General features: G+C 27.9%; 2 protein-coding genes across 2 annotated transcripts; both read left to right on the plus strand.

Annotated features, from left to right (window-relative positions):
- Positions 1-1301: 1301 nt before the first annotated feature.
- On the plus strand, positions 1302-4712 carry LOC124930968 (vacuolar protein-sorting-associated protein 37 homolog 1-like). Its single transcript, XM_047471346.1, has 7 exons — positions 1302-1449; positions 1868-2089; positions 2863-2950; positions 3711-3750; positions 3842-3888; positions 4147-4267; positions 4357-4712. The coding sequence occupies exons 1-7, from the start codon at positions 1433-1435 to the stop codon at positions 4524-4526; spliced, it is 705 nt and encodes a 234-aa protein (XP_047327302.1). The 5' UTR covers positions 1302-1432; the 3' UTR covers positions 4527-4712.
- Positions 4713-8481: 3769 nt separating this feature from the next.
- On the plus strand, positions 8482-11846 carry LOC124930024 (probable glycosyltransferase At5g03795). Its single transcript, XM_047470395.1, has 4 exons — positions 8482-8760; positions 10346-10560; positions 10673-11012; positions 11173-11846. Exons 1-4 carry the CDS (start codon positions 8482-8484, stop codon positions 11839-11841), a joined length of 1503 nt encoding a protein of 500 aa, XP_047326351.1. The 3' UTR covers positions 11842-11846.
- Positions 11847-16822: the final 4976 nt, after the last annotated feature.

The following is a 16822-nucleotide window of genomic DNA, read 5'->3' on the forward strand; positions in this document are numbered from 1 at the left end:
ATTTCTATATTAAAATAACTAGGATTATTTCTATGTGATGTAACGGATAAAATATAAACAAAATATATTCAATAAAAATAATTATAATAATATGTATTCAATGTTTAAAATTCTTAATAAATCATGAATAATATATTAAAATAAAAATAAAACACTCTCATTTCACATTTTATTCATTTCGGTAAAACAACTTATCTTCACACATATCTCATCACATATTTTTTTTCTCAATAAACCTCTCATCTCGTGACCTTACACTCTCACTTTAGTTAATCAAATATTTGATTCATAGCATTGTGACCTCACACTTTGGTTAATCAAATATTTGATTCATATTTTGTAACCACCTTCAATTGTTGTCGGCCTAATATTCATCGACAAACTACATTTCAATCACACTTGATTAAAGGTTGTACTTGTTTTGTTAGGTTGCAAGTTCGAAACATACCTATATTATTTTTAATTTTATTTTTAACCGTTTTAATTGTATGGGTGGGTTAACTTACGATCTGACTCAAGTATCCATTTACTCTCACATATACATTCAAACTAGCCACAACTCTCGACCCGACAATCCGAAATTAAGTATTATTATATATATATATATATTAATCTTTTCAACTCATTGATCTACCAAAAAAAAAATGAAAATGAAATCATGACTATATTATAAATCTACCAAGAGAATCTAGGAAGCTATATAGTATCTCAAAAGTAAAATAAAATGTAAAAATATTCTTAAATAGAAAATTAATAAATTTGGCAAGATATTCAAAGTGTTATATATAACATTACTTACCTGTGGAGAAAAATCTCGATCACTCAATAGAACTGAAAAAAAATATATAACACGAGAGAAATAAATTTGGCAAGATATTCAAAGTGCTATACATAACATTATTTACATGTGGAGAAAAGTCTCGATCACTCCATATAACTGAAAAAATATATAACACAATAGAGTTAAATTCACTTCATGTACTGTTTTTAATGTTATGATCTAATTCTTTCATTTAGTTGAAATTATTTTGGGACATTTGTAGTGAAAGAATGTAAGACAATTAAATTGAATTAAAGTGATATGATACAATTTGACTTTTCTATTTTCTTATGACATGGTGTCTATTTATTTGTATACCTGGTATAGTTTGATATATTAAGAGTTTATTTTTTTTTTGGTAAAAATATTTTTTTTATAAAATATAAAAATATTATTAATTATTTATTTTTATTAATGTATGGCAATATAAAATTAAAATAATGGAAAATGAACACCTGGAATTTAGTTTGTGTGTATTTTCTTTGTGTTTTGTTTCACAAAACCAAATGGTTGAAGGAAGGAAATAGAATATTGAAGAAAGTCGATTCAGAGATTTCTCCGATTTTTCACTTGACCGCCGGCCATCCATCATTTGGCTCAATTGTTATAATTATGTTTAAGTCCTTCTGGTAATCCTTCTTCTTCCCTTACTCAATCGATCGATGCTGAATTCCCTCTTTTAGGTTTTCTTTTTTCGCCAGAATTTATAAGATCGAAATCATTGACTTTCTTATGATCCTTCTACGGAAGTTTTCAACTTTGATTCTGCTTATTTAGTTAAGATCGTATTTTTATGAATCTGTTAGTTTTTGTTATTGATTTTGGACTGAATTCATGTGCAGATATTATAGTTAAGTGTATGCTTTTTAAGTTTTGATGATGAATAGACCTGTAAGGCTGTAATAAATGTTTATCCTTTATCAGTTTCTTTACTGGCATGGATTATTTGGTGTTGTTCACAACTTGTAGCCACCATAAACAATAAATCAAATTTCTTGTGATGGTGTGTTTGTTGGACATAAGAGAACTGTTTTTTTCTATTGGCAGGGGTTCTCAAGAGCAGCAGGATCAACCTCGCCCACAGGAGATCCCAACAAGCTCATGGTATCCACCATCTGTCTTCAGCTCTCCAAATTCATCTCGTCCAGTGACACCTACTGGAAGTTCCACCAGTGGATTCAGCATACATAGGCCTGCAGACCAGTCACAGTCGTCTTCTGTTTCACCTTCTGAGGCTGCAGGGATTGTTTCTCAATTAAAAGATAAAAGGTAAGCTTCAGTGACTCTCTATTCATAATTTGTAACTCAAAATATTTCTGGGTTGATGTTTTGATGACTATCATGAAATGTTAGCAGTATACTGTTTTGATTTTTTATTGCAATTAAGCGAATTTGCAGATCTTTTGCTTGTAGACATGAAGTAATATGATCCTCTTTGTATCTTATTCACAATTGAATACAAACACCTTTACATACTTTTCCATCCATGGGTTAGTTTTACAGTTTCTGGGTTGGTTACTTTTATGTTGTCCTTCACCAGCCCTGAACCTCCAGCTAGAAATCAGCTCCGCATAGCCTTTTATTTTGTAGACAAAGGTTTTTTTTTCCTTGGAAGAGGCTAGCATAGCATCCCGCCGCCATGACTCCCACTTCAATCAAGGTGTTTTCAGTTGGAATTGAACTTGAGACCCTCGATCTCTTAAGCTCAAGACTGATCTTCTATGAGTGGGTTCGATCCACAAAGCCTTAAGCCCTCTTTTTTCATGAATTGAGATAAAATTGTAGTCAGTTATTGACTTCTCAGGTTCTCAGAAATCTTCTGGGGGTTTTCAATTTAATTTTCTTTGGGGAAATTAAATATTATAAATGGTTCTCGAGTGTCAAACATACAAATTCAGAAGCCAAGTTATCAGTGCTGCTGACTTGGCTTCTGATTTGTATAGTTAACATCATGTTGTGTGCTTTCATCCCTTTTTATCTTGATTGTATTCTTTCCTTCTAAGGTTACATTATAAACCGATTGCTTTTATAATTTCTTTCAGCTTGGATGAATTGCGGAAGCTTTTGTCCGACAAAGATGCATACTATCAGTTCTTACTTTCACTTGAACAAGTCAAAACTCAAAATAGTGTAAGTAACTACATTTTTTAACACCAATATTTTTTTATTCTTTCAACTATATTTTCTTTGGCTTAATCTGGTGATGAATTATTAAACAACAAATGAAACCACCCCTTCCTATGGCAAGGTCTATGTAGCTCATGGTTTACCTGATGAACTCACAATTAAGAACGACTGTTACTTTTTTAAAACAAGACACCATTTTTAGCTTAGAGATTGTTTGTCAGCTTTTAATTGTATTAGGATTCTGAGTTTGGTATTAATATCCTTATTGATATGTTGGTCAAATTCAAGCATATTTACTGTCATTCTCTCTTGTTTCAGTTGTCAAGTCTTAAAAATGAGACTAGTTTAAAGTTAATATAGTATTCAGATGAGCCTATATGTTATCACATTTTATCATCTGGATAAATCTAGAATAATCTAGAAAATAATCTGGACAATGATCAGATAAATAATCTGGATCATTATACAAAAAATAATCTATATACCTAATAAATCCAAAATTCACACTAAAATCTGGATCATGTCCATAAAATAATTTGAATCTTAGAAAGCAATTCTATACCAAACAAAATATTCACTTTCAATTTTAATTTTGGCAATTTTTCAATGAGATTTTGACAAAATACCAGTTTTCAAATAGGTCAATATGTTTAATAACTTAGTTGCAGGTACGTAGGCTCTGAGTCTTGTGTGATTTGCTGTTAACTTGAGAATTTTCTCTCCAATAATGAGATTTCCTTTCTGGATTTTACATGATTGTCAGGTAAAAGATGAACTTCGAAAAGAGACCTTGCAGCTGGCTAGTGAGTTCTTCACCTTGTGCAATTTCCCTTTTTCTTTTCTTTCCAGCTAATTACTCGTTTTCAACCATAACCACACTTTACTTTTAACTAGGGGAAAATCTGGAGAAAGAACCACGGATAATGGAACTAAGGAATCAGGTGAGTAGTGTAATTGACATATTTTTCTTCTAATCTTAGATTTTAACCATCATTGAGCTGGAACAATCGCGATTTCATTTAAGTACAAGATTTGTTCTGATCATGATCATCATTATAGTGTGATTTATTTTACTTCATTTTGTATAAACACCAGTTTCTATTTCATGATAATTTTCTAGATCAATGTGTTTTTTTTTAACATAACAAATGTATATTTTTCCTTATCATGATATATGCTTTTTTTCTTACTTTATGCAGTGCAGGATTATTCGAACCACCGAATTGGCTACCGCTTTGGAGAAGCTAAGTGAGTTAGAGATGCAAAAACACAAGGTGCTAAACTTTTATTCGCCCGCCTCTCTGCTACATAGGCTTGAAGGTATCTTAATAATAATATATAGCATAATTTGTTCCAAGTTTGTTTTTCATTGTTTTGAAGTTGGACTAATATTAATTTGATCTTGTCAGATGCAATGAAGAAAAATGAGGAGGAATCAGAGAGATTGCATCAGCAGCTGTTGGATAAAGAGATTGAGATTGGAGCTTTTGTTCAGAAACACAAGAAGCTCCGAAACACATACCACAGGATCGCTCTTATTCATCTTGCCGCAAAGACAACTTTATCTCTTGGTCCTTGATCGAGGTATGTTGGAATCGTGACCGCTGGAAATATTGTAAATATGTTTAGTATTCGATTGCCAAACTTTTGTACTTTTGTTGCGTTTATGCGCAAACAAGCTCCCTATCTTTTGTACAATTATATTACCATTGTTTGGCCAACATTCTATATATATAGAATTTTATTAAGCTACTGTTATTTTGTTGCAATCTCTGAAAAATCAACAAAGTTTGTATAAGATTTTTCCATATGGTTTGAAATTTTTCTGACAGATTTGTTATATAATATTAATGTGTATTATGATTTTGGTTTAAGCCTTTTCAGTGTATTATATTTTTTACCTTTATTTTTTAGGGTGCCCCCGGAGATTATGCTGTGGCGGACCTTTATATGCATTAAAGAACCTTTGTTGGGTAGTTATATGTGAACTTGACATCTGGAGTCTAATTATATAATTTATAGTTCTAGATATTGGGTATTAAAGAGATTGATTATTTATTAGTAAATTTAATTTTAAAAAATTGTAAGAAAAGTAACCCTTTACTGGCTTTGTACGTTATGGGTTAAATGAATTAATCAGCTTGTTCATTAATCTATTGTTCATTTTTGTATATACAAGTTTATTTATTTAAACAAAAGACCTACTCAATTGACAAAACCAAATGAGAAACAAAATTTTAAATTGCAACAGACTCAAGCGTTGGCCGAACTGTTAATCCGACTCACTGATCACTGTTAATTTTTTTTTAAATGCAGGGCCGGCTGGGGTAAGTCCGGCAAGCCCTCGGGCTAGGACAGCCCATTCACTAAGGTAGCCCATTTATTAAAAATAGTAAGATTTTGATGAAATATATTGTAAAATTTGAACAAAAGATATTGTAGTCTAGTGGTTCTAGATAAAAAGTTAGAATTTTTAATTGGGTATGAGTTCAAACTTCACAAAAAAAACTATTTTTTTATTAAAATTTTTTAACTCGACTTAAGGTAACAAAAATATCGATTTTTTTTCTAACGGGGACTGGGGCATCCCCGAACTCGGGGCCGGCTCTGTTTAAATGTATAGTTATATTATAATAAATAAATAGTACATAAACATAATTAAGTAACAATTAAATAATAATAGTGAAGTCTTTCTTCTTCCTCTTTAAATGGTTTTTACCTTATATCAATTTATAGGCACTTTTTTTTAATGTTTTATTGCTATTTTATTTTTAAAACAAATTTTAAGTATATTGAAATAAGTATTTATCTTTATTTTATATACTAATGTGTTTTAATTATTAACACTTTTTATCTAGTTTGAAGTATTTTAAACCTGACTATATATATATATATATATATATATATATATATATATATATATATATATATATATATATATATATATATATATATATATATATATATATATATATATATATATATATATATATATATATATATATATATATATATATATATATATATATAATAAGAATTAATTCATATGTAAAGAGTACTCTTCATTTACTTATAAAGACTTATATTTAATTATGAATAATTAATTTCTAACATTATAATAATATAACATCTTCCTTCTTGAATTTTTCTTTTTATCTTTATTGTAATTTGTTCTTATTCTAGATTCAATCTTCAGCACTAAGATTTAACCTCTTATAAAATGTATTTTTGGGACGAATTAAATTGGTTGAAGCGGTCAAATGAAAAATAAATTGGAAACAATTTAAAGTTTTCTAAACCGACATTCACCATTTGAATTTAGTGTACAAATTGACTGAACCAAACTGATTATACTCTTAAATAATCCTATTGCTAAATAAATTACTATAGAGATTTTAAGTAAAATAATGTTATTATTTTCAAACAAAATATAATTATATTATTAAACAAAAAGTAAAAATTAAAATATTTTAAAAAAATTAGAAAACAAAATAATTATTGATATTTAAATTTAAAAAATAAATAAATAATATATTTAACTAACTTTGTTAACTTTTAAAGTTAATAATATATATCATATTATAAGAATCAAAATACACTATCTAGTATCTACTAATAAATAATTTGAAAATTCATACCAAATTTAATGAAAAAAATATTAATTACCCCTTAAACACATACAATTCTAAGTCACAAATGTTTGATGTAATATATTAATTTTTATATAGATATATGATCAAGAGATAATAATAATAATAATAATGAAATGGTTTGAATTCTATTTTAATTTGAACATGACATAAGATGTGACTCAATTCGGATATCTATCTATATTAAATTAATTAATTACCAGAGCTTATTTTGTGGTAGCATAACATGTGTTTTCACGTAAATACCGCACGTATAAGTTCATTTGCATCATCCTTCATGAAATTATAACATCTAAAAGAAATATTAATAAATAAAAATTAAATTTACATGATTTGTTTTTGAAAGGGTGTTATTTATATGATCTTAATTACAAAATTGCAATATTTTAATGTGAAACAGCGTCCATTTACTCCAGTATATACATATTAATTATACAATTAGATAGTATCAGAATCTATTAGGTGTCAACAAAATAACTTAAAAAATAAATAAATCATAATTAGCCACAAAAGGAGGTCATATTTAGTAAGTATTAAAATGTAGTCTAGACTATTGATTAGGCTTCCTTTTTATAGGCAATTTAAAATCCATGAACTGATCTGAACCAAACAACTTTATTTCCTTTTTATTTTTATTTTTATTTTTTTTATTAATGTAGATATTGGCATCATATTTGCTATCCAACATTTACATTTAATTTCATATTTTAAATATATATATATATATATATATTATAATAGTTTTGTTAATACACATTACTATTTATATCTATGTATGACTCAATGTACAATTCTAATCAATTATTTTTTGATGACTTTTTAAATATGTTGTAAAATATTGTAATTTCTTGTTAGTAATATATTTTGTTTAGGGTTCTGAAGTCTTTTGTTTTAAATTTGTTTAAATATTTAAATATTTATATCTATAAATAATCTTGATTAAATATTGTTATTATAAGTTAATAAAAAGAATTTTATTTGCTTTTCTTTGGAGATTTTTTTTTTTTGAATTTATAGTGTGTTAATAAAGTGGAGATTTTCTAAACCCATTATTCAAAATTGTATATAAAAAAAATGAGAGTGAGCTCTTAGAGCTTGTTTAATTTTTTTTAAATAATCAATCATTAAATTTATCAATTAAAATATTCTTATTATATTTTTATAAAATTTAAATTTTAAATATAAAAAATAATAATTCAATCAATTAGAATCTAAACAAACTAACTTTTTATTAAATAACCATAAAAAACAACTAATAACTATCTCAAATACCCCCAATATTAAAAAGGCCCTATCTTGTTTGACATTAATTATATTTTTTAAACTTTAAATATAAGAATATATTACCAATTAAAAACCAAGTAAACGAATCTTGTTTCTTTTTCAAATAACCCAAAATCAGACGAGCTCTTGTTTATTTTGATTTTTTTATTATTATAGAACTTTATACAATATTTTTCTACCTTATTCCATTTTGATGAAGCATCTCTCTCCAGTAGACCATAGAGAAAATGGTATTTATAATTAAATTAATTAATAAAAAAAAAAGTATAATTAAATTTATTGCAGTACCAAACCAAAACCAGACGCATTCCCCCATAAAAGTAAATCTCTCTTTCATAATGTTCCTTCCCCTTGATATTACGCCATGTAAAAAAAAGTCAATAGTCTTAGAAAATGGCGCCCATTCTTATGTGATTGTTCATCATGGCTCATCATCTTCCCAAACTCAGGATCTTGCCCATCTATTCAAATATGAAAACTCTTCGAAAACTGTGAAAACAGAACCTTAACGGCATGACAATCCCCCATTATTCTTCCTTATAATCTTCTTCTTCTTCTTCTTCTTAATCAATCAGATCTCTCCTCCATAGATAATCATCAATGGGGGATATTGATAGTAATCACAGGAAAATATTTCAATCATCAAAGCTTCTTCTGATATGGGTCATGGCACCTCTGATTGCATTATCTGTTTTTGTTGCATTTACGGGTACTGGTCCATCAATGGATTATTCTAACTGGGTTTGGAGGATGACTTCATCTTCTGCAAAAATGGGGAAAGAAAATGATCAATCAACATTGATATTGACAAATGATGGTGATGATGGGGGTGCAAGTTTCAACTCTTCTAATTCTTCTTCAATCAATGAAGAATCAATTGTAAGAACACAAAATTTTCATCTCTTTTTCTTCATATTTGATAACTTAATTGGTATTTGTTGTAATCAATTTATCACTTTTTTGTATTAACATATTCAAACTGAGTTATCTAATCTCATTGTGGATAGAAAGAAGATCAAATATATCAATATGATAGTTTTCAAATGAAAATAATCTTGGTTTAAAGTTCAATTAAAGTAAGATCTCTTTTAAGTTGGATTGATGTTAATTAGTTTCCAAATTAAAAAAAAATCAAATTATGAAATACTTAATACATAAACTGAAGATGATCATGATTGTGGGGATTGGGGAATTGTGTTAGTTTCTTAAATTTAAAAAAAAAACTTAATACATGCATGTATAATTTTAAGTGTTTAATTATTCTTTGACCATAATTAAGTTTAAGGAGCTAATTAATGTCTTATTATTGTATACTTGTGTATGTATTTTGATGGTGAAAATATTTTTTATAATTAAAAAATAATGTTTAAACTTTTAGAAAGTACTTGTCAAAAATATTATCTACAATTTTAATTTCTATTAAAAACTTCTTCAAATTGAAATTAAAAGACATAACTGTATATTAATATTAATTCTATCACAAAAGATCATGTACATGTTGTTTTTTTATTGTATTTATTATTAACTAGCTTATTAGTTATCTAAATTATTATTATGAAATTAATAAGTATATATGGATTATTAGTATGAAACTAATAATTTGATAATACTAGTTATCTTTTTTGAATACTTTCAAACTTGATTTACATTTTAAAAATAATATACCATAAGAATTCAAAAGTCAAAGAACTTAAAATTTGTTTTTGCTATAAATCAATGCATATCTACAAATAGTATGAAGTACATAATTTGTCTCTTTTCAAGGGAAACGGTGGGTTGTTAGATGGTATAAATAAAACACAATTAAATTTTAGGTACAAATCTTATCTCAACATTAATAATTACCATCTAAATATTTAATATTTTGGAGAATAGATATTTTTTTTTATGGACAATAGACTTTTATTTGAAAATTTCTTGTACTCATCTTGATTTGTATGATCATCATATATAATATTTGAGATGAGGGGTAACATTTTTTCGGTGAAACATCTAATAATGTAAAAATCATGATAAATATTATCGATATAGTTCAGTTTTAATACATGTAATAGTAAGTCATCCAAATCTCTAACTCATCTAATAGACTTTTCAAATTAGATGAACATGAAAAGTTGAGTATTAATATTTATGTTTAATTCAACACCGACTAATTTTAGTGAACTTTAAAGAACAAAACAAAGAAATTTGGAATGAAACTCACATATATGTCACCCTTATATATACTTTAATAATATAACAAATTTAACACTTAAATGATCCCTCTCATTCCATCTTATTGAATTATCATGATCTATTTGAATTTGTACACCTTGAATATCTTGTTATCATTTCCTCCTTCTAATAAACAACATTTTAAACTAACATTATTAATGAAATCATTCCCATTTGGTTCAACATTTCCCATACCAAAAAGTATTTTGTGGCAAACTCTTATTTGTTTATTTATTTTTATGCCTCGCAGAAGAAGGAGAATGAAGAAAATGCAAACTTATTTAACACTTATCCCATGACAAAGCCTCCAATAACACGAAAGAATTATAGCAATTTGGAGCGACTTGAAGCCAGATTGGGCCAAGTTCGTGCCACCATAAGAAAAGCGAAAGGCGATGACCGATTAACCGACTCAGATTTCGTCCTTGATGGACCAATGTATTGGAACCCAACTGCCTTTCACAGGTCTTGTATTGCTATTTTGTATTTAACAAACTTTATGGTCTTATTTATTCCTTTAATCAAATTTCAAGGACTTTTTTGACCTTATATTTTTCTAACATTTTTTCTTGTGCAGGAGCTATGTGGAAATGGAGAAGCAATTGAAGATTTTCATATATGAAGAAGGAGAACCACCAATGTTTCATAATGGGCCATGTTCATTCACTTATGCAATAGAGGGCCTATTTCTTAATGGAATGGAAGTAAGCCCATTTAGAACTAGAAACCCAGAAGAGGCCCATATTTTTCTTCTTCCTATTAGCATTACTATGATCACCCAAAATGTGTTTGTTTCTGGTCAATGGATCCAAATGAAAAGAACTGCCAAGGATTATGTTGATGTTATTTCCCATAAATACCCTTATTGGAATCGTAGCCTTGGCGCGGACCACCTCATTGTCGCGTGCCATGATTGGGCAAGTCTTTTATTCGTTAAAATTTAAAGTCTCAAGTTCAATTCTTACTTAAAACGTATATAAATATACGTTAGTTATTTTACAACATTTTGGTGTAGTTGTTACCATCACACTTGTATAATATTGTTTCTTAAGATTACTTTTTTTGTAACCTTTGCAGGGGCCGGTGATTTCTTCATATGTTCCAAATCTCTACAATAGCTCAATTAGGGCATTATGCAATGCAAATACATCGGAAGGGTTCGATCCATCGAGGGATGTCTCCCTTCCCGAGATTCTACTTCCGCATGGCACAACGGAAGGAATGATGGGCGGGCCTCCCCCATCCGAGCGATCGATTCTTGTATTTTTTGCTGGTGGGGGAGATCACGGGCCAATTAGGCCTGTTTTGATAAAACATTGGGAAAACAAAGATCCACTTGTCCAAATCCATAGATACCTTCCAAAAAACATATCATATTATGGTATGATGAGGAAGAGCAAGTATTGCATTTGCCCTAGTGGATACGAGGTTGCGAGCCCGAGAATGGTTGAAGCGATCTACATGGGTTGTGTTCCCGTACTCATTAAGGACAATTACACGGTACCTTTTAGCGACGTTCTCAATTGGAAGACATTTTCGGTTATAATTCCAAGCGAGAATATATTGGATTTGAAGAAGATTTTGATGAGTATTCCTCGAGACCAGTACGAGATCATGCAAAAGCGTGGATTGCAATTGAGGAGACATTTTGAGGTGAACACTCCTCCAAAGCGATACGATGTGTTTCATATGATCCTTCATTCTATTTGGCTTCGGAGACTCAATTTTCAAATTCGGGTCACTTGAAGAAGCAATTCAAGTTGATTGAGTTGAGATTTTTTCCATGATCTTGTTATTTTTATGTGTAGTTTTCGTTGATAGATATTGATCTCCATTGATATTCAGTATAATCTGGATATCCATTAGAAATCGGCTGCTTTATACTATCCAAACCAAAGATATATATGTCACAAATGAAATCCTTTGATGAATATGTTGCAAATTTAATTAAATTAATTTTATTGAGATTTCAATGATAAATCCTTTGCTTAATCAATTAGTAGAATACATCACTAAGATCAGATGAATAAATTCGTCTTTAAATTTTGTTTTGAATTCAGTTTAGAAAAGTACATGAATGACACCAAATCACGCAAAAGAAGCAAATTTGAAAGTGTGTCGCTAAATGGAATTGGAAAAGTTACTTTCTTGTACATATTTTTTCTTATAAATAAATTTTCACTTTTTTTACAAAATGAAATGTTTTTATTAATTAAAAAAGTAAATGTGAACAAAAATAAATAAAAATTATTATTAATTATATATTTTAAATAAAGCAATTTTCTATAGAATACTTTTGTCAGTACTTTTTAATTATTTGAGAAAAATGATTTATAATCCTCTCATTAAAAGTATTTCAAATTATTATTAATGTTTTCTTTGGGCAAAATAAATATTTGTTTAGAAATATTTGTGATTTTCAAACGGAATAAACAATTATATTTTGAAATATTAAGAAAAATACGTAAAGTGAATATAATTATCTCGCATTATATTATTAGTTTTTGTGATTTCAACATTATCAATATTGAGGCTTTGACATGTTTTTCAGTTCCGTTGAGTGATCGGAACTCTTCTCTACTTGCGAGTGATATCATGCCCATCAATTCAAATATATATCTTGTCAAATTTGTTCATTATTGTTAACCAAGTAAAATTTGTGTTTGAAACCAAAGTTCTCCTTATGAGGATAAATTGTATATCCATTGTAGATCTATATTTTGATTCAGTCGTGGATACTCAAGTTAGATTTTTGGATCATGTGCCATCCTTATTGGAAAGTTCACAAAAAAAAATACATAATTGTTGTCAACTTGTTCCATATATTGACTGTGAATGGCAACTTGAAAACTACATTTTATTTGTTCTTATTTTCAGGATTATTTGTTTCTTATTTTTTTGAGGATTATTTGTTTCTTATTTAATAGATAGTTGACTTATGTAGATACATTCTATTTGTTTCTTATTTAAATATATATAGATTTAGATTACATTTTATTTCTTCCAATTATGTGATATGCTTTAATGGTTTATATATTTTTTTAACAAGGCCAAACCAAGTAATGTCTATTTGTTTACAAATATAGTATACTTGTTTCAATTTTCAAATTATGTATGCATAAAAATAGAAAGATTCTTAAAGTACCAATTAGACGATTTTACAAAGAAACAGTGAAATTACCTTGATTTTGTAGTGTTATGAAATCAAAGTAAGACCTTTAGATATTTTGTGGTCTTGTGGATGAAATGTTTGTTTCAGAGATGTTAATGTTTTTACTTTTATTGTTATGTTATTTTTAAAATTTAGTATTATGTTTTGTAATAAATGTGAGTAACTTTTATGATAAATTTTGTACAACTTGAATTGAACTATTTTTTACATGTTTTACAATTTGTTTGCCATTAAGGATGGCAATTTGAAACCGCCCCGCGAAAACCGAACCGAATTGCTCCGTTTGGGACGGTTTTTCCTCGAAACCGAATGAGGATGGGGCGGGGATGGTATTTGTGTTCCCCGACCCGCCCCGCCCCGATTTCATCCCGTTTTCACCCCGATTCTGCCCCGAATACCATAAACATAATTAAATATATTAAATCACCAATATATTTATTTATTTACTATATTTTATAAGAGTATTGAAATTATTTCTTTATAATAATATAAATTTTTAATATATTACAATATATATTATATTAAAAAATTAGTTTATATAATTTTATTGTATAATATTTATTTATTTTTTAAATAAAAATTATTAACGGTGCACCGCGGGATTCCCCGAAACCGAAAAAAATCGAACGGGGCGGGAATGGTATTAAAAAAATCCCCGAAATTAAAACGGTGCGGGGATGGTAATTGCATTCCCCGCCCCGAACCGCCCCATTGCCATCCCTATTTGCCATCCCTGAAATATAAACAAAAAGATTGTTATTTCATTATAGTTATTATAAAAACTCAAGAATAATAAGAATAATAAGAAATCTTGATTTTGAAATAAATAAATTAGATTATATGATCCTAACAGTAGTGTACATACAGTAGACTCTCGATCAAATTATAACCTCGATAAATTAATAAATTCTTATCATCCATGATTCGAGCCGAATAACTAAAGTAATAATTTCGATAAATTTATTAAGTAATATATTTTTTTCCGCATATAGGTCCGAACCGATATATAAAGTAATAATATACTATTTTTTTAATAACTCAAAGTGCCTTAATGAAATATGAGTTTACCGTTATCTGCTTTGTAAATTAACATTTTTGAAGCAACGCGGTTTCGCTAACTTACCGATGATCCATAATGGCATTTTCTATAACCCATCTTCATTGCAACAAATGGCTACTATCATTATTTCTTTGTCATTTTTTCTTTCCTCAAGTTGTTTTGTAGCCAATAAATGATCAACTTGTAATCTATAAAAAACAATTCAGTTTCATCAATGTTGAAAACACCTTTCATGGAAAACAACCTTAGTTTCTCTCTTATTGTTGGCAAGTTGCTATCCACAACTCCCATATTGACAGACCCGCTTTCGCCAAAATGCCTAAATGACTTGATACCATGTCGTGATTTAAACCTCTCCACCCAACCAAGAGACTAATCAAACTCTAGACCATTATCACCATACAATATTTTCATAAAATCTTTTGACTTCTCTTAAATTAACTCTCCCGATATATTTACCCGCTCTTGATGTTGAAGAATCCATTCATACAAAGCCTTTTCTAGATTTGGAATCTTTACGAATTTGTGTCGCTTGACACAAGGTTTCGTCAAATCAGCTGAGAGATATTCCGATCACCGCTTAATTGTATTCGATATTGTCGCTTGACTAATCTGGATGTTAAATTTTTCAGAAACCCATTTTTGTAGCTATTTTTGAGACGAAGCTGGATTCTCGTTTTTATACTCGCACAATGCTTTACGCATTTCACATGTCATTGTTGTATGTTTCACCCTTTGAGATGGGAAGTCATTAGAGATTAATACAATAAGAAAGAAGAGAATAATATAAGATTGATTAGAGAAGAAAGAAGATAGAAGAGTAGTAGGAGATTGTGTACTGTATGTATGTACTTAAAATGAATATTTGAGATGAAAATCCTCTTATAACATAGGATATTACACTATTTATAATACATATTAAATGACTTTGAGAATATAAAAGGTTTCACAATTGATTATACTTTAACAACATATACAATAAATAAACCCCACTTTATAGAATTTGAATTTTAAAATTCAACAATATTCAATATTATTATACATGTAAAATAATAAATTATTACTTTATCAACAATATAATATTTTTTAGCCAAATGTTATTATTTTATAGGGAGCTATATATAGGGAGCTATATATATAGGGAGCATGATTGATTATAGAGAGCTATTGCAATACTACAATATATAAGTCATAATAAATCGTTCATTAACAAAGTGATATTGTTAGATGAGCCCTATCAAACACGGTTAGATAGGAGTAACTAAAATCTTAAATGAATGTTGACTATTAATTAATATATATACATATCGCGTTTAACCGATAGGTTTACTCTACAACACTATTATTATAAGATGTAAGATGTTTTTTTGAAAAATTGGTGGAGACGGACAATGAACTCATTGATTTTTTTAAGAATTTTCGAGCCCGTTAAGACTAAATTTTATGTTATGTTTGTACGCAAGTAAATATATTTTTCTCATGTTTTCATTGTTGTTCCCAAATTGTTAATCTCGTTGTATTTCAGGTGTGTTTTGTGAGAATGTGAATACTCGTGTTTTTATATTGTTTTTGTTATTGTTTTTAAATAATTATCATTTATATAATATTTCATGATTTTTTTTTTAAGAAATCTTAATTTTTAGTAAATTAAATTATTAAAAAAATTATATTTAAAAATATTTTAATATTTTAATTGATGAATTAAATAATTTGTTATATAGAATAATTATGCTTTTATCTAGGTTGTGAATAAAATCTTTGTTAGCTTTATTAATTTGTAGTAATAAAATTGATGAAGTGAAAGAAATTTTTTTTTGGAGTAAAATCCAAAAAAAAGACAATATCAAACAAGTTCTTAATGACAAAAGGAAAACAATAATTCTATGATCCTCACGTTTGTCGGTCAGAAGTCAGAACTGTATTGATAGATTTGGATTTACATTTGGGTATGGCATGTTTATACTTGACAAATATAGTGTTGATGTGCACTTGACATATGTCACATTTTATGTGTCATGTTAATTTATACTCTTTCACACCCATGACCTATCTATTGAGCATCAATCACAATGTTAGTGCAATATTTCTTTTATTATTATTTTCAAAATTAAGAATATTATTTTTTATTTTAAAAAAATTATATATAGATAAGCATCAAACTCACATCTATTATGAGACTCATAAATTAGATCACACCTCAAACAAAAGTTGAAAATATAATTATTCACAAATTCATAACATTAATAAAAAATTGAGTAGCTCAATAATTCAGTTCCATCAGTTGTTTCTAAGTATATATATTTATCTGAATCTTTAGATTTTATTTTAAATGATGAAACATATCTTTTTGATTCATATGTTAAATAAATAGTATTTTTTATCTACTTATCATAAGATATTTGATATAAGTTTTTAAATACTTAAACTATAACAAGCTATTATATATATTTGCCTATTATTACTTTTTATTTTCAAAATATTAGATATACTTTTAA

Source organism: Impatiens glandulifera, chromosome 3 (assembly GCF_907164915.1).
Source record: "Impatiens glandulifera chromosome 3, dImpGla2.1, whole genome shotgun sequence".
NCBI lineage: Eukaryota > Viridiplantae > Streptophyta > Magnoliopsida > Ericales > Balsaminaceae > Impatiens > Impatiens glandulifera.

What these genes read in the sequence shown, in the direction of transcription:
- LOC124930968 (XM_047471346.1), top strand. An exon ending in AAGTCAAAACTCAAAATAGT is followed by an intron (nt 2,951 to 3,710) that starts GTAAGTAACTAC and finishes CATGATTGTCAG; the next exon opens with GTAAAAGATGAACTTCGAAA. An exon ending in AGAGACCTTGCAGCTGGCTA is followed by an intron (nt 3,751 to 3,841) that starts GTGAGTTCTTCA and finishes ACTTTTAACTAG; the next exon opens with GGGAAAATCTGGAGAAAGAA.
- LOC124930024 (XM_047470395.1), top strand. Translation starts at nt 8,482, where the DNA reads ATGGGGGATATTGATAGTAATCACAGGAAAATATTTCAATCATCAAAG. An exon ending in AACCCAACTGCCTTTCACAG is followed by an intron (nt 10,561 to 10,672) that starts GTCTTGTATTGC and finishes TTTCTTGTGCAG; the next exon opens with GAGCTATGTGGAAATGGAGA. An exon ending in TTGTCGCGTGCCATGATTGG is followed by an intron (nt 11,013 to 11,172) that starts GCAAGTCTTTTA and finishes TAACCTTTGCAG; the next exon opens with GGGCCGGTGATTTCTTCATA.